At 36.4% G+C, this 18,499-nt stretch overlaps 3 protein-coding genes and 1 pseudogene across 6 annotated transcripts; 2 read left to right on the forward strand and 2 right to left on the reverse strand.

Moving 5' to 3' along the window:
• The first annotated feature begins 392 nt into the window (after positions 1–392).
• On the forward strand, positions 393–9,559 carry LOC105669127 ((E3-independent) E2 ubiquitin-conjugating enzyme UBE2O). Its single transcript, XM_012361902.2, has 8 exons — positions 393–866; positions 1,108–1,281; positions 1,646–1,804; positions 2,263–2,925; positions 3,260–3,470; positions 3,729–3,912; positions 4,138–6,143; positions 6,438–9,559. The coding sequence occupies exons 1-8, from the start codon at positions 630–632 to the stop codon at positions 6,824–6,826; spliced, it is 4,023 nt and encodes a 1,340-aa protein (XP_012217325.1). The 5' UTR covers positions 393–629; the 3' UTR covers positions 6,827–9,559.
• Positions 9,560–11,239: 1,680 nt separating this feature from the next.
• hoka lies at positions 11,240–12,842 on the forward strand. The gene is made up of 3 exons (XM_012361910.2): positions 11,240–11,399; positions 11,794–11,877; positions 12,565–12,842. The coding sequence occupies exons 1-3, from the start codon at positions 11,357–11,359 to the stop codon at positions 12,726–12,728; spliced, it is 291 nt and encodes a 96-aa protein (XP_012217333.1). The 5' UTR covers positions 11,240–11,356; the 3' UTR covers positions 12,729–12,842.
• A 104-nt stretch (positions 12,843–12,946) lies between these two features.
• On the reverse strand, positions 12,947–18,355 carry U2af50 (U2 small nuclear riboprotein auxiliary factor 50). 4 transcript variants are annotated; one of them, XM_012361906.2, is made up of 9 exons: positions 18,163–18,355; positions 17,506–17,735; positions 16,986–17,246; positions 16,682–16,832; positions 16,521–16,576; positions 14,422–14,460; positions 13,754–14,035; positions 13,508–13,672; positions 12,947–13,427 (listed from the first exon to the last, which is right to left on the reverse strand). In XM_012361906.2, the coding sequence occupies exons 1-9, from the start codon at positions 18,182–18,184 to the stop codon at positions 13,296–13,298; spliced, it is 1,338 nt and encodes a 445-aa protein (XP_012217329.1). In that variant the 5' UTR covers positions 18,185–18,355; the 3' UTR covers positions 12,947–13,295. The 4 variants fall into 4 exon arrangements, with proteins under 4 accessions (XP_012217329.1, XP_012217330.1, XP_012217331.1 ...); XM_012361907.2 differs by having other exon boundaries at positions 16,694–16,832; positions 18,163–18,352; XM_012361908.2 differs by lacking the exon at positions 14,422–14,460 and having other exon boundaries at positions 18,163–18,351.
• On the reverse strand, positions 14,467–16,366 carry LOC136997216 (uncharacterized; annotated as a pseudogene).
• Positions 18,356–18,499: the final 144 nt, after the last annotated feature.

Below are 18,499 nucleotides of genomic sequence, written 5' to 3' on the forward strand. Positions count from 1 at the left end.
TCACTTTCTTTAATCGTTCAATTTATATGCTAGTTGTCCCTTGACACTTACTGGAGAAAAATCAAATCAAAATTTATCATAGCATTTATGTTAAAATAAAGATAAGATAAAATTAAGATCAATTAAGATAAAATTAAAAGTTATGGAACATACCAAACTGTAACAGAAGGTAGAAATGACACAAATAGACTTATGTATTAATTGAGAAAAGAAATGTGAAGGAATATGAGTACGTGCATACACAATGATGCGTGCATAGGCCTAACGTGCAAGTGCACTATGCAAGTGCACTGTGCAATTGCACAGTGCAACTTGCATTACTTGTTGCACGACCCATTTTATTTTCAGTTAAAGTGACCAAGACCAGGTGGCGCTTAAATTGCTCTTTCCCCCTTCTTTCTCTTATCTGCTACACTCTCGTATGATGGTGTTTGTAGGTTTAACCACGGACTAAGGGTTTGCATCCCCTAACATCATCATCGTCGGCTCGGCTCGGCTGCGCTCGGCATCGCACGACTTGCTCGAGCAGCGGAGCAGGCGTGCTCAGCCGCCGACGGCCACCGAATGCGAGAGCAAGACTAGAGTAGCGGCGATCATCACAGAGGCGACCAGAGGCAGAAAGCGGAAAGATGGCCGCTGCGGCGAATGTTGCGCCGGAGAACCAATATTTCTACGAGGATGTTGTCTATCGCGTGGATAAACGGGGCAATGTCGTCTTCGGCATTGTCATGGAGAACGACGATCAGGACTTGTCTGAGGAAAGCTACGACAGCGCGGAGGACTTCGGCTCGCCGAAGCGCCAAAAGGGCGAGATCCGCATGATCTGGCATCCGTCCGGTATCGAGGAATTGGTCAACTGCAAGAAGGTACATCAATTGCCTGCAGTCTGCGTCGAGGATCGATTGATCCTCCGCAATCCAGCAAGATTGTTACCATTTTGATGTATCCCAACATCGTTTAACATTGTTTCACATCTTTTTCTGACTTGTCAGCATGAAAGGCGACATCTCCCTTATCATGCATGTAGCACCTTTGTATTGAAAATTTTAAGTTAACGATATTTACATTAAGATATGCGTGGCAATCCTGATAACTTCTGATTTTTAGGTTCACCTGGCCGACAGGACGCTTATGCCTGGAGATGTGGTGCGCAGGATGATCAAAGGGAAGGATACGCAAAGAGGTTATTGTAGGGACATAGAACTGACGGCATGTGTACAAGTCATCGGTACAAAACAAGTTCTCACCAATATCAAGAGTGAAGATTTGATCCCACTGCAGGTATATAAATAGCTCTGAATAGTTCTGTGGTCACACATTAGTCTTTAGAGAACAGCGAGGTATTGTAACATCTCAAAATCAATATTGTATTTGGAAGTGAATTATTCATTGAACATATATCCAGTTGTTCAAAAGATTTTCTCATTTTTTAAATTTTATTTTTATAAAATAAATCTAAAAAACACTGCACACTTCAATACATTGTTTTCTAGACTCTTTTAGATTCAAAAATACTTTATAACTCTCTAAAGATCAATCAGAATGTATTATCTATAAAGATCTGAAAAATTTAAGATGCTCTTTTTTTATTGAAAGTTTTATAACAAATGTTTGGAAAATGAAGGATTTTTGTTGTTATTTGCAGGAATTTGCGACAGATATGGCAGTCTGCATGGATTCATGGGTTGGTGGCATTAGAATGACACATTTTAAGTTATGGCTGGTGACACCAGATGGATCACACTGTGTCATAAACGAGATGGATTCTTGCGTATTAGGACAACTGGAAGAGACGCGAGATAACGTAAGATTACCTTTCAAATGCATAATTTGCTTAGAATTCAACAAAAATAATATTTTTTAAGTTAACTTTTAATTAGCGTACTAAGAGTACAAAAAAATTAACGTCGATGTTTTATTAAAGATTGACCTAAATACTTTCTTGTAGATACATATACAAAACTTGAACTTTGAATTTTAAATAGCACTATGATAGTAAAAAAGATGAATAAAAATTATTTGTGTAAATCTACAACACAATGCATTTAAGGATTAAATAATTTACAATAAACTCTAACTTTACAAATTTTCAGTGTTGAAAGAAATTTTCTAGAAAAGTATAACTTTATTGCCAACGAGTTTTTTATACTTATCAAAATCTTTTTTACTTTGTTTTAATACTTATACAATTTTGGAACTACAAACTTAGCCTCTTTATCATTTACATTGAATCATGTGATGCAAATGGCAAGTATCTTTCAGGACAATGATTTTCCGCATTCGACTGAATTCTATCCTGGTCAGAGCCTGTGGGGGCCGGTCCACTGTCTGGAGGAGGCACAATGGATTCAGTGCACGAAGGAGATGAAAGCGAAGAGGAAGTTGAAACCACAGAAGATAACCAAAGTGATAGTGGAAAAAGTGGAGACCGATTGGGTCGGCGTGCACTGGCAGTGTCGAGCGTATTCGAAGGACGGCGCTTGGTCCGATCAGGCTCAACCAAAGTTCGTGGTCGAGGGTGAAGATCTGAAGAAGCTGAAATTGCTGAACGTGTTCGAGCCGTCAACGGTGCAAGTTGGCGATCGTAATTTCTACATCATTAAGGGCAATGAGAATGTCATTACTCGCGAACAGTGGCGGAAGCAGCAGAGGGATCTTTATCAAGTTCCTAAACAAAGTCCGAAAAAGGCTCGTCCAAACATTACAGTGACAAAGTTGCTGGAAGACAAGAAGAAAGAACAGAAGAAAGACAAAACGTCCGATCAACGATCGGGGGAAGAAAACAGTCAAAGCAACGTCAAAGTTAATTTGCAGGACGCTACGAGCAATAATATGTTGATGCCGCCGCCTCAAAATCAGCACGTTGAAAGTTCTGACGAGTGGGACACGGAAGATACTACAGGCTCGCAAAGTGACACCGCTTCGGTAATTTTTTTTTTTTTTTTCTTTCAGCTAAAACTAAAAACGAAAGAAAGAAATTGAAGACGAATACTGACAAAAAGTGTGCATCCAAAAAAATATTTTTTGACTTAGCTATATGTTTTAGTAAATATACAAAATAATGTTGAATTGAATTAATCCAATATTGATCACTTCATTTATTTACTTCAGCATTGTCACTATTCAGATTGACTACACATTGACGATAAAATGTACGATTTATCGAATTAAACATTAACAAGATTGTGTTGTTTTAAATTACACGAATTTGTTAATCTTGTTGATAACTTTTTTTAAATGAAATAATGATTTTCTATAGATCTCCAGCGGCTGTTCCAGCATGTCATCGATGGGAAAGAAAAAGAAGGGTCCCGCATTGATGACAAAAGTGCTGAAGAAAAAGAAGTTGCGAAGAGCGAAAAAGAAAGTACCGCCTGTTCCATTAATTCCCGGGACTAAAATAGTCGTAGAAACATTATCCACTAATACGAAAGCTAATGTGGTGTGGCAAGACGGCTCAGTAGAATTTGGTATTAATAATGATAATTATTGTGTGTGTTCGTGTGTATGCGCTCATTGTGTATCAAAAGCTATATCTATATGAATTACTTTTGCTTGTTTTAAGTATTTAATTATGAATTATCTGATAATTAATTCAGATTTTCTTGCATTTTTTGATAGATGTAACAATAGCAGACGAACAAAATTCAAGTCAGATGATTAAAAAGAAAATTATTATAAGATTTTGTAAATATGTATGTGATGTTAAATATTGTATATTTTTTTAGGCATACCGTCGACGCAGTTATATCCAATTCATCACCTGGATGATAAAGAATTTTTCCCAGGTGATTTTGTTGTAGACCAAAAGGAGGAATCTAGAATGTATGGCGTAGTACAAAGTGTTGATCATCAAGGCCGTACTGCCAAGATAAAATGGTTTCGGACGTATACTTCTAGTCAAAATCCAGAGTAAGTGTGACAGCAAGATAACATTCTTTTCTCATATGTTACAGCACTTTTATGGGACCTTGTAAATTACTCAAGTGTTGCCATATAATTTTAAAATCACTGCAAATCAACAATAATTAAAATTTCGTCAATTATTCATGTCTGAGACTTTACTCAAAAATTTTCATTTCTTTCATTTATATACAAAAAAAAATTTGTAATTTACGACAATCATTTCTTGTTCAGGCCGACCTTCCTGGAGGAGCGTGAAGTGAGCGTTTATGACCTGAAGGATCATCCAGACTTCCAGTATAGGCCGGGTACCTTGGTGATCCGAATAGCGAATTTCGAAGGCGAGGACGCCGGGTGCACTGCCGGTCAAGTATTGGACAATTATCCGGAGGGACGCGTAAAAGTCTGGTGGGTCGGCGGTCACATTAGTATGTGCTGGCCGCAGGATCTGTACAAGGTCGGCGAGTATGATAGCGACGAGGGTGAACTGTGGGACGACGTGTCGTCCGACTCGTCGTGGGAAACAGAACTGGAGGATTGTTTCATCGCCGATAATGACGGCACCGAGCAAACGGAATTTGAGAACATAAAGCCGAAGCTAGCGGCGCACATTGAGAAAGCCAGGATCGCGATGTCGCGGCTGGAAGAGATCTTTACGCAAAATCCGTTGTTGCAGACGACGGAGGTGATGAGGAAACTTCTCGAGGTTTACAAGGATTGCCGTTACATGGACAAGCTGATGGGCACATCGTTCTTTCACGAGTGCCACTTCCAAGGGCTTCTCGAGCGCGTGAGAGAACGCGGCAGGGCGAATGTCGCGCAACGAATGGCCGATCAAGTGACGAGACTCTTTACACCCAAGTCCGAATACCCGGAGGATTCTACAGACAAAGATTATCTGAAGAATCTGAGGAAAGGCGATCAGTGTGCGATCAGCGCGCCGGAGAAGCCAGCAATTGCCGCGATCATTGATACGTTAGAGACTGATAGTTCTACTAATATCGAAAGCAATAGCAAAAAGCAGAGCAGCGAGGATCCAGTTAATCGATTATTTATACGTCCGAATCTGAATCCCGAGGACTCCGGATTGTACTCGGCGGAGAACTCGAAGAAGGAGTCGGGCTCGAGCGAGTCCAGTGGAGAGTTCCTGATGAGTGAGGACGTCAACAACGTGCCGGAGTGCTCGTCAGCGATGAGCAACGCAATCTCGCCCGAAAAGGCAGAGGCGAGCAAGACGAAAAGAGTGCCGACGAGCCTGGCAACATCGCAGAACGTCGGCACGTCGCACGTGTGTGTCAAGCTGTGCAATCTGATAAAGGCGCAGCTCGTGCTGGCGCATGGCGAGGTGTCGAAGAGATTCGGCCTGGGCAAAATGTCGTTGTCGGACGCGGAGAAGACCTCGCCGCGGAAAAAGCAGAAAGGCGAGGAAGCGGAGCGCTCCGAGACGGTGGCGGATCCGTCCGAGTGCCCCGTCGAGATTCCGCTGGTTTACGCCGAGGGCGAGGGCTTCTCCATCGAAGAGACCGCGCCCGACTGCCACAAATTTAAGCTAACCATGTTCCAGCCTACCGATCCGACCAACTTCTTCAGGACAGTCTCCAAGGAGTTAAAACTGCTGAAAAGCTCGCTGCCGGCAGGCGTGTGGGTGAAAGGATTCGAGGACCGCATAGATCTGTATTCGGTGATGCTGCGCGGTCCCGAGAAAACGCCTTACGAAGACGGCCTCTTCCTCTTCGACTTTCAACTGTCCGCCGATTATCCAGCCGCGCCGCCACTTTGCCACTACATCTCTTACTGCAGCGACCGGCTGAATCCCAACCTCTACGAGGACGGGAAGGTGTGCGTGAGCTTGCTGGGCACCTGGTCCGGTCGCGGAACGGAAGTATGGACGAACTCGTCGACTCTGCTGCAAGTGATCGTCTCGATACAGGGCCTGATCCTCGTGAGCGAGCCGTACTTCAACGAGGCCGGCTTCGAAAAGCAGAAGGGCTCGCAGCAGGGGCGCGAAAATTCGCGGATGTACAACGAGATGGTGGTGCTGAAGCTGGTGCAAGCGCAGACAAAATTGCTGCTAAACCCGCCACTCGTGTTTAAGGACATTATTATCGCGCACTTCAAGAAACACGCCGAGAAATTACTGCAGAGGGTGGAACTGTGGATGGAGATATCCGAGCAGCATAACAATCAGCACCCATTGTCCCCGGTCACTCCTACCACGTTTAAAGAGATTGCCGATATCGGTATAATTTTTCTTTTCATATAATATTTTATATGAAATCAGATAATATTATGCCCCATGTCGATGAAATTCCCAATCGCTATGTTTCTTATTCGCCATTCAAAATTCCAAAATTTTAACTGCACATTTACATTTAGCATTCAACAAGAAACCCGGAATATACACAAAATATAAATATAAATTGTAAATGGAATTATTTTTCTATAGAGATAATTTTGGTTCGCAAAAATGTTTTTTTTTTTTTTTTTTTTATTTAAAGGTTTATTAAAATATTGTTTTTTCTTTCTTTACACAGATGAGAGGGTGTTGCCTGAATTTCCGCTCATCCCAGCGTCTCGAGGTTTCTGCATAACTCTACGCAAGACCTTAGCAACGTTCAAAAAGGTGCTCGTTAAAGAAAATATAATACAGAGACCGAGTGAATGGCCAGACAATGAAAGCGTCATGGAGTTATCGAACAGTACTGGAGATCAGTGCCAAGAAACGTCCAAATCAGTCGACAGTAAAATAGCAGAATGCAATGAGAACAGCAGCAGTAGCAGTAGTACGCAGGATACTAATGAGAAATCGACTTTAGACGGCAATCAATCTGTTAAAGAAGCGACGTCATCCTGCGCAACGAATAGTTTCGCGGCGACGCTGAGCGAAACAAAAAAAAGCCCTTCGAGCCAAAACACCAGCTAGCCACAAGGTAAAAGTAAGCATAAATCGAAACGTTTAGCTCATTTAAATTATACGACTATTCGGTAATATATATTCCAATATTGTATGGTATTTCTCGAATCATAGATACAAATACTGATACACTACCACATCACCCACAAACACACACACACACACACACACACACACACACACACACACACACACACACACACACACACACACACACACACACACTTACATACGCAAAAGTAACAATATATCTGTGGATAATATTTACTAATATGATGATACGGTAATTTTTAACAAACGCGCCGCGGTAGTTGTTGCTCCGCAATTAAACAATTGTTCTGAGAGTAAATAGCACAAGTAAAAATGCAATCATACAAAGAAATACCATCTTACACACACACACACACACACACACACACACACACACACACACACACACACACACACACACAAACATACATACATACACACGAAATTCTGTAATCCTATCGAGATGAGCTATACAATTGTCGAATTAAAATGTTCGGCATTGAGATAAAAAAGAAAAAGAAAACCTATGCTCTTTGCATTTAGTTCTGTACTTTTAAGCGAAGATGTTGCGTTGCCTGACAAATAAAAAAAAAAAGTTAGCTTGAATCTCAATTTAGTGAACAAGAAAGAAGTGTACATATATATATATATTTTTTTGTACAGAATGATAAATCTGGTAAGAGGTAAAATGGGATTTACTATTCTGTGAAAAAAATATGGCCGGAAAATATAAAGACCAGTAGCAATATGTTGAGAGCTAACGTGAAAAACTTTGCAATAGGATTTGAAAGAATAATAATAGTAACAGTTAATCTCTCCTGCGCAGCGCATTTTTATGACCGCACTTTCAGTAAATTCATCGAGATCCGAGTAAATAGATTATTACTCTCATCGAATGTATCTTGAAGTTATTATATGCCATCCAGATACTATGAATATTCTCAAGTGAAACTATGAGGTGACTTCAATCGCAAGCGTATAGAGTATATAGCTTAGGGGGAAAAAAAAAAATTCACATCTAGATGGAGATCTCTGCGACGATAGCTATGTCCGATATTACAGATTTTCTTAGCATAGCTTGTATAAGAGATTTAGAAAACAAATGCATTATCCTCATAGGCCGATCTCCTTTTATTGAAATCTCTCGTACATTCGTCGGAGAGATGAATTCTCCTTCCATTCCTGTTACTTTTCGAGATGTATGTTGCGTGGGAGGACGGCTTTAAGTATTCACTTGAACGTCGCCCTAATGATTATTATCATTGTCATCATCATTCATTATTATTATTGTTGTTGTTGTTGTTATTATTTAGTACGTTGATTCACGGGTATACAGTATTCTTTATTTATTTAATGTATTTAATTAAAATGACGATTTCTCTGCGTAACTTGCCTAGGACTAACGAATTGTTTCCTGTAAAACTGTATTTATATTGCTGCACATATTAGGAAATAGCGGGGTCAATAAAAAAAGAGATGAAAAAGGCTCCCCAGGTCGATTCAATCGGAATCCGTAGAGTAAAATATGCTGGAGTGATATTTAAATTGCGCTGCGCGTGAACTTGGCGCGAGACACTACCGTGTCTCTTGATATTCGTTAGCAGTTGTTTCTTCTTTCTTCTCTGCTATCTATTAGAATATTTCGATTTAATTAAAGAATATAATTCGAGGCTCAATAATTTAACACAAAAGGGTTAAAGAGAAGCAAAACAGCCAGTGCTGGATGGTCGCGCCTGTGTATTATACAAACATGTAATATCAACGTTTCACTCGTGACCTGCTTATCGACATGTAATGTTCAAGTTTTCGCTCAAACGAAACAATGGGTCTTATCTCTCACTTCTTCATAAGAATGTCTTCTCGCCGCACGTGAATCCAATCAAGAACGGATGGAAATTTTTTATTTATTACGAAGAATATTAAATTATTGATCATTTGATCTTCGACACCGTCAATTGAAACACCATGCGTATGAATATTGAAGATTTTGCGTGCGAAGATAAATTGAACGTTTTAATTCAGTTGAAAGCATTTTTCCTTTAAAATTATAATGTACGATTATTTTGATGTTGAAACCTGAAGAAGACCTGATATAGGTCGAAGCGTTGTTATCATATGTTTGTGTAATACACAGGCGCGACCATCCAGCACTGGCTGTTTTGCTTCTCTTTAAACCTTTTTGTATAATATTTCAAACTCTCTTATAATTCGCGTCTAATTAGCAAATTTTCTAGACATTAATTTCTTTCTTTCTCTCGTCTAACGAGACAGAAAGGACTCTTCGAGAGAGTTACATCGCTGACGAGTAAATTGCGAAAAAAAAAAAATGGAAGTGTCTTTGAAAAACTTGCGGTTCTTGTTAAAGATATAAATAAATAATCTAATAGGAAGGATAAAAAGCGCACTGCAAAATCGCCGAAAAAAAAGATGAGTATTGTTATTTATTAAGCACGAGTTACGTTATAAAGACATTTAAGTCAAAGAACATTTATATACATGTTACACAACTGTTTTCGTTTGTGTGTTTCGGCATTACTTCATTCTCTATTCTAAGATTTCACAAACATCCTTTACAATGCCGGTACACGTTTATTCTTTTATATTAAATAAACGCGGTAAATTATATCTTTGAGTATAAAATAAAATGTCTTGTCTTGGAATATAAAATGACTTGTAATAACTGCATCTAATAAAATGTGAAATTTATCCTAACTTTTGCCAAAGGTTCTCCCAAATCATTCCTAAACTTCTTTTTGTCGGTTATCGTCGTTATCATAAAAATCTCACTTGTCTCCATCTCTCTCTCTTTCTCTCTCGCTGCTTAAATACAACCTTACTCTCTAATGCATAATTTGAAGAGTCAGAATTACAACAGTTTTAATCGTGAAGGTGAAACCAATTCTTCTGGTTGGTGGCGTTTATAATACATAAATCTATATATGCATATTTATTTCATTGCAGATTCAGCAACATCTTCAGAAGAATCGTTGCTATAGAAGCTTTAACTTGCTTCTCTTTCAAAACCAACTTTTGCGCCATCTTTCTTAATTATCGAGATTACATATACATGTTCAATATTCTTTTATTATTTTTTTTACAAGATTAATATCAGTCATTATTTTTCTTTTGTTTTTTTTTATCCAAAATCTCCATCTCCGTTCAAACTCCAACTCTTTTCAAAGATATCTGAAATGAGTATCTTCTTTATCTCGAAATGTTTCATCTGCTCTTGTCGCAGTAATACCTTGTACGAAAACTTAGGCTCCTCGTTCAATTTTTTTTTTAAATTTTATGCGATGACTCTAACTTTTGGTAGTTTGTCTGTGCGCTTTTTACCTTGGTTCGAAATGCCTTGTATATGTGCCAGCTGTATTAAATTGCAATAAGATTTAAGCGGTATATTAATTGCAATAATTATTTTCATAAGTTTTCAAAGCTTTATTTCGCGTTGCTGCACTTCTTCGAAAGAAAAGAAAGAAAGAAATGTGCAAGGAGGCCGCTAGAATATATGTATTATTATAATTATGTTAACTAATTTCGAGAATATATAAATGTAAAAAAGAAATAGGTATTCTAGTCTAATGTGAAGTATGTATGCGGCGAATTTTTATCTATAATCCTTTATTTACTTCTAATTTTTTAAATTTGTTTAAGACTGTTCTTCCTTGTCTTTCCTCTTCGCTCTGTAATTTGTTATTATTAACCAACTGATTTCTTTTTATACATATATGTATGCATATATATACATAAAATGTATATATATTTTTTAAGTTATATTTGAGATTATTATATCCTTTGGCCGAAATTACCATTCTACAATACAGTTTTATTTGAAGATATTCATCAAGCCTAACCTTTATATTTTTCTTTTTGTCGTATTACGTTGGCATCGATCGAACCGATACTGCAACAATTCCGTAATAGAAATGTCCGTGCTGTAAATGTAACTAGTTTTTTTTTTCATTTTGAGTCAATAAAAAAAATCATTACAGGCTCAATGGACATCGAAATCTCGTATTCTTTAGACTAGATATCAACATTGCATCCTTACGAATCCTTCAATCCCCAAGAAATATTTTTTTATGGATATTTTGACATCTATAGTGATTACAGTTCAAGTATTGTAAAAATCCGTACATTTTATACTTAATAATATATGTCAATTTAAAGTTATTGGAAGGTTTGCTCTTTGATTATCGATCACTATGAACATATATTTATCAACAATTTTGTGCAATATCAATTTATAAGTGCAATGATAGAGATTGATAATTCTAATTCTCGTATTTTATTTTTGCCTAATGTAGGAAATTACGATAATGTGTACGGTGAGTAAAGGTGTATCATCACACTATCTTGAGATAGATAAGCTGCTTTTAGTTATCCGTATCTCTTATCAAAGGTGTGATTCAGTACGCATTGCGTAGACAGAAAAGTTAACACGCCAAGTTAACAATAGTGTTGCTCCACCATTCATTTCTTGCTGTGTTTTAACATTTTTCGCGAGAAATGTATTCAAAAAAGTTTTTGTGCTACTTAACAATTGGTTTGCGTAAGTAAAAGTTAATAAAAAGTTAGTAAAAAAGAAGTGATAAATCTGCTTATAATCGCTAGTAAAAGCAAAAATGTTTTCTCACGTCAATGCTTTATAGAGACCATTAATTGATTAAAAATAATTTGTTAATTAATTGAGGATTATAATTAATTTAATATAATAATATAGTAAGTTTAATTAAAAAATAAATTATTGAGACATGTAATCAAAATAATTATAATGATTATATAGTTAATTCAATCATTTTTATTAAGCGTGATATGTAAAAATTAATTTTTTTTTTACACGTTTTTCAATAAATCTTAATGAAACATTGTGTACAACAAAACAGTTATAATAAGTATAATAAAGAATAATTTTTCTTTCGCTTTCTCTAAACATCACTGAATAGTTCTGATGGGAATATTCCTGGAAGAAGTCGAAGCAAGGCGCAAAATTTTAAGGGGTCGAAAGACGATAACCAGGCGTTATTACAGTAAGTAATAATTATGGGCGTTTACGCGCGCAGAAAATGTGATAATTTCTCTATGCACAGACAATGTAAGCTATGTCTAATGTATTATCTATATATATAATGAAATAGTATTTTATAATTTTGTCAAAATTTTGTTGATATTTAAAAAAAATTTTTGCTATAATATATAAGACAAAATGATGACTTTTATTTTAGAGGCAATATTTGTAATATCTTTTCCAAAATTACGATAGCTTTTACATATTAAACAATTGTATTGTTGCCACAAATTTGTTTGTATTTTTGCATTAATTTTATTCAAGTATATATTTTCATAAAATGATATAAAAAATATTAAGTTTTAATATAAATTGTTGAATTATATACGCATAAATGTTAATTATAATTAAGCAAAGAAAAATTTATAATTTTATTAATTTGCTAATCTGTAACATAACATATAATTGAAGTTGAATGAGAAATCATTATTTTGTGCAACTTTTCAATGAAGTATCTTCATATTCACACATTAAATATCTTAACTTGGAATATCTTATTTAATAGATAATTATTTTTTGTAATTATTACATGAAACTACATAGTTTACATTGTCCATGCGAACAAAAATTGTGCAAACATCATATAAGCAAGACGTAAACATAAATTACGGCCACTTAGGTTTAAATATTCCTTGATTCGTGTTTCCAGGAGGTACAGCTATACCAGCTTGGGCTATAGTACTTTTGACAGGTATCGGCATGTTGTTGCTCGGCGGCGGTCTTTACGCCGTGCTGCAAAAATTCGTCGTGGACGCTGCCGATACGGGAGAGAGTCATTCGTCATATCAGCCTGCATTGCCGCTGGAAAGTTGAATTAATCCGCTACGATGCAACTTCCGTTTATACTAGATAATCTATATTGTGTAATCTAAATTATGTAAAGCAGAATTTTATTAAAAAAGAAATGTGTTTGCAGAAACGTAATAACATAGTTTTTTTTCACTTTATTACTTTTGCATAATGTATCCTGATTTTGCAAAATTATTTAATTAATCACTTAATTTTCTAGCAGGTAATATTAAATCGTTCAATACCATTGTCCACTTTATATTAATGACCAAATGTAATGATTACACATGTTTATGTTAAAATGTGGCTGATCGATTGCATATCGATATTTTCAGATGCAAGATATGCAAAGTTCAATGACTTTTATGCAGTAATTTGTTTTACATTGTTGCTTATTAATTGATAAATTGATAAGTTTCGAGTACCTTTAGATTATACATTGATGTACAATACATAGTGTGTATATAATATATATTTAATATTATATATATCTAATATATATATATAATGTATACATATACATATATATACATTATATACATATATATATATTCATAATTATTAAATGGTATGAAAAGAGAAGCCTACAATCTAGAATTCTCTACGATGATACTTGTCAGGATCGAAGTATGATGTAACTACAACGCGATTATTAAATTTGCGTCCTGTGAGAGTTTGCTGCGCCTTTTGGCAGTCAATGACGCTGTTGAATTCGACAAATACCTGTAATAGAATAAAAAGAAAAAACAGGTAAGTAATTACAGAATCAGGGCGTTATACGTCGAGCGTTATGTTAAATATACCTTGCCGCATCCAGGTACATCGACACCCTCAATGGGTCTTGGAATTTCCACGGATCGCACTACGCCATATTTGTTACATTCCTCTTTAATGTCTTCAAGGATATCCTCATATTCTTCTTCCTCCATTAATTCTTCCGGCGTGACCATATTGAGCAAACAAAGTACCTAAAAGACATTACATAATTATATAAAAATGGTACATTAATATTTCGCGGGGACAATTTGGTTTTAATTTAACGAGCTTACTTCGGTCGCGGGTCCGCTCGTGCCAACCATCGACAAACCAGGCACTTGAATTTGTACTGGAGCTTGTGCGCCTATCATAGGATTCTTGGCACCCACGCTAGCGCGTTGCACAATTAGTTTCTTGTCGCCCAGTTGCATCCCATTCAATCCGGCGATCGCCTGGTCGGTCATCGAGACATCCACATATTCACAAAACGCATATCCTTTGGAGAGACCGGTTGCAGAATCCTTTACTAGATTGAACGCCCTCAGCTGTCCAAAGCTCATCAATAACTCTTTCACCTGTATCATTGTGAAAATGTTACTTTCTCCTATGTGCAATATAATTTTCAAATCTACGAAATGAAGACTATGCAACTCTGATGATAATTAATAAGAGAATTTAGATGAAAATTATCATGTGTAAAAAATGTGATAAAAGATGTATGTTTATTCTTTTTCATGTTAGATTTTAAATAATTAAATTGTATTATTTTCAAAGAAAAAAAACTTTTAAAGAAAGATACTCTTCATTATTAAAATAGCTTTTCGAACTATCATAATTAATGGCAAAATTTATATTATATTTAATTGAATCGCCAATAATTTTAAGATTGGAATTTGAGAAAAAAGTTGCATCGTCCAAATGCGAGAAAAATACAATACAAATGCATAAATATATGAATTACTTTTTCCTCGGTAGAAACTCCGTGCACACCCGTCTTCACCTTCAACAATTTCATTTGGGTCATTTGCGCTCCGGTATCTTTTTTTCAAATTCATTCGTTATTTTGAACACTATTTTCCGACTTTTATCTTATACTTATTAAATATAACGTATGTGTTGAATTTACTTACGTATGTCCACGGGATAAGGAACTGAAAACTCAAAAATTTACATAATAGCATGTTGCCCTCGTCAGAGAAATTTTATCTTTTACGCTACAAAATCGGTTCTACAGCACAGAGCCACTAATTATTAGGCAATTTAGAGCCTCGATTTATTGCAACATGCTTTTATTGGTGTAAAACTATCGAATCAGAGGACGCACCATTAGTACAGGAGAACCAAGGATGCATCGAGGAAGGGGAGCTACAAAATTGTCGCATAAACCCAATGTACGAAGGCAATGAGAATGGTATATAAGTACTTGCCTCGAGGGACTGGGCTAGCCTCTCCCCAGGCAGTGTGGTATTTTGTCATGTTCGGTAGTAGTAGTGGTAGAAGTAGTGGTAGTGGTAAGCGAATGCTTTTGATCGGCGCGACCCTAAGCTAAGAAATGGGGAGAAAGGGTACTGGTATCAGTCCACAGTATACTATAATATTTACGAGACGTTTCATACTTTTCTTTCGTTTCTTGATTTTTTTTTTAAACTTCTCTTCTTTTTACTCTTTCGAATTCAAAGACAATCCACTTTTTTAAGGATACCGTTATATTTAATTGATACTTCTTCGTATTCAATGAAATTGAGTTTGCTATTTCTTTTTTCTTGGATCTTTTTTTTTATTTTACTATTCGTCTTTGCATTTTGCGCAAAAAGTTTGAATGCATTAATGTTCGGAGATTTGTTCGCGGTAACCTGTAATTGTAACGAGGTACAAGACGAGACGTGTTGTTAAGCCTGAAAAGCCTGTAAAAAGAACAGCTGCAAAAGGAAAAGGTATTCCTGAAAAGAATATATACTGAAGAACTTGGAGCTGTTACCAGATGCACATAAAATTATGTGTTGACCCTGTAATCCCAAAAAGAAAGAAAAAGGAAAAAAAGTTTCTGCTATACATAAAAACATTGATTTTCACGCTTTTTACTCGTAGACCTAAAAAAGATCCTTCTTTTACGACACGTATCATTGCTGCGCTAGAGCGGCCGACTCTGTAAAGATGTTTTACATCGGAAATGCTTAGAAACATGAAACAGCTTTAAAACAAATTTTCTTCCACCGATCACGGTGCATCTTTATCTCATTCCTGTTGGACTTGAAATATGAATGATTGATCTATTCCCCTACGTTGATTTATTTCCGAATGTAGTCGGAGCTAGAAATCGAAACCCTCCCCTTCCCTGTTGACTCTCCTAAAAAAAAAATTGCCTAGATTTGGGAGAAACTCGTATCCTCGTGATGCACTGGGTCCGCGACGTGCCTAGAAAGGCTGGAAGAAAAGAGGAAAGGATGACCGTTGATGACTGCATACCACCTAAATGCTGTAATGCCATTAAATGTTCCCTGAACTAAGCCTATGCGGTGGAAGGACGACGATGGTGCAAGAAACGATAAGTTTTTTTTTTTTTTTTTTTTTTTTCGTTCCGTAAAGAAACGAGAAGCAAATTGCTCGAAAGTATTTAAGTAAAAAAAAAGAAGAAAAAAGAAAAACGAGGACCATATATACCTCTACCTAATGAGGAACCTAATCGACGCCGAAAAATCTTGATGGAAACGCATACATACCTCTGTTAGATTCGGGTAAGAGTTTCTCCAGTCGTGTATGTATGAGTGCACTCACCGCTAAATAGCTAAATACCTATATTATAATTTAGTCCTTTAAGAGTAACTTACAACGTGACAGGATTAGCAGTATTCCGTGCTAATTCTGTACCGTTGCTGTATAACAATGCAATTTGTTTGATCTGTCATTGAAGCCGAATCTCTTTTAAGGCACTAAATTCTGTTCAACAGCAATGCAAATTTCGACAAATAAATCGTATCGATCGGAATAGGCATCAATGAAGTAAAACTGCATTGAAAGGTGTGCAGTGAATAAAATTGTTTCACAAATTTGCCGGCATACCTGTTCCTCGTTCAAATAATTTGGTAAACCACCAATGAAAATCTTGTGCGGCGAATCTAAAAAGAATATGTCTAGAATTAAGACGAGTACAAATTATCGTCAGGCATGACACGCAATTGACTAAATTGCTAAATGTACAGAATTGTATGTTTAAAACATACCAGGAACCGTACCTGGCACGTTCATACTGGGATTATCCGTCATCCCCGGCATTGGCTGATAATCGTGCGGTCTCCTTATCTTTAAACTTTGCCCTTTAAAATTTATACCATCGAACGCCATAGCTTGCGTGGTTTCGTCTATTGATCGGAACTGTATTTAAAAAAAAAAAGGAGAAAGAAGAAAAATATTAGTGTTTACTTAAATACATTGATTAACTGATCGAAATTCACCGATATCTATACCATACTTTTAATAACATATAGAATATTTTTAAAAAAATTTATGCACATGATAAAATTATACCTCCAAGAATGCGAAATTTTTGTCTAAATTAATTTGACACGCCAATACTGGATTTCCAGCGGCTTGCGCCAGTCCAGACAGATGCATCTGTTGATTGAAGAATTCCATCATTTCTTCCTCGGTGACACCGAATGGAATGTTCCCTACGTAGAGTCTTCTTGCCTGACGTGTAATAGTACTACCAACTACAGGCACAGCTGCTTGGGGTGTGTCTGCTACTATATTGGCAGGTATCTGTCCGGCAGCTTGCATAGCTTTGTACTGTAGAGATAAAATATAGATGTACTTTACAGATGCGTACAGATAAAAATATATGTGCAAATATAATACTATATATATATACTATTTGTATCTATAATATAATCTATATATAGAGTACATAATTATACATTTGTATGTAAATAAAACTGCAAAATGTCTTCTGTTAAAAGATATTTTTTATCTTTCTCGCTCTATTTTACTTTTCTCGTTCTTTATGTGCATTTGAAAAGCAATCAAGATAATATCAAAAATAATCTACCTGCAAAGGAGTAATATGCTCAAAGCCAGGTGGAGGCACATCCCAGTATAGAGATGGTTTTCTTCTTCTAGAGCTACGACTTTTCTTTGGTGAGCTACTTCTTTTTCTATCTCTGCGATCTTTGGAGCGAGAACGGGACCGCTTTCTGCGATCTCTGCTGCGTGATCGGTGCCTTCTGTCACGATCTCTATCGCGATCTCTGTCTTTATCCCGGTCTTGTCTATCGCGATCTAGATAAAAATCAATTTTTTAGGTTGAAACATTAATCATCCAATTATATAACAATAAATATGTTTAATTAAATTCACTCATAAATTAATTGCTCTTATATTGCCATACTTGATTTCCATTAAACGGTGTTCAATAAGATTAATAGAGAATATCGCTTTGGAGCGATACCTACTTGCCGAAATTCAGATATTTAAAATCGCTCTACTGTTACGTACAAATCCATTAAAAACAGAAAGTAAATGAATTTTGTGGGCAAATAAAATAATTCCAAGTGCCACTTAAAGCAACTTTCCAACTGTGTTTACTAGCCTCGATAATGTGTCCGGCCATTATATTCGCAAATAGTATCGGCTAGTCAGCCAATAACGCGGGAATGTAAAGAAGAGAACTCGACATTGCGACTCATCGGATCGCCAAATTACTTACCTCCGTTAAAATCTTCCCCCATCTTTTACGATTACTTCACCCAAAGAAATATACGATATTAAAATAATAATGCAATTCACGAATGTCAACCGCTTGTGAATTTCTACTTCCGAAATGGCGTGCTCACGAGTTTACATGGCATAAACTTAAAAATACATAGACGGAACATCGCACACCATGAAAATGAAAGAATTCTTATGGCTTCCGTACACAAGATGCGTCAACGTATTAAGGTCCATGTGCATTCGCATAATTACTTAAAAATCTGTATCCGATTGTGCAATTTGTTGCAGCCATTCGCAATTGATCTGGTAAACTACTAAAAAAAATGCACCCA

Source organism: Linepithema humile, chromosome 1, assembly GCF_040581485.1.
Source record: "Linepithema humile isolate Giens D197 chromosome 1, Lhum_UNIL_v1.0, whole genome shotgun sequence".
Taxonomy (NCBI): Eukaryota; Metazoa; Arthropoda; class Insecta; order Hymenoptera; family Formicidae; genus Linepithema; species Linepithema humile.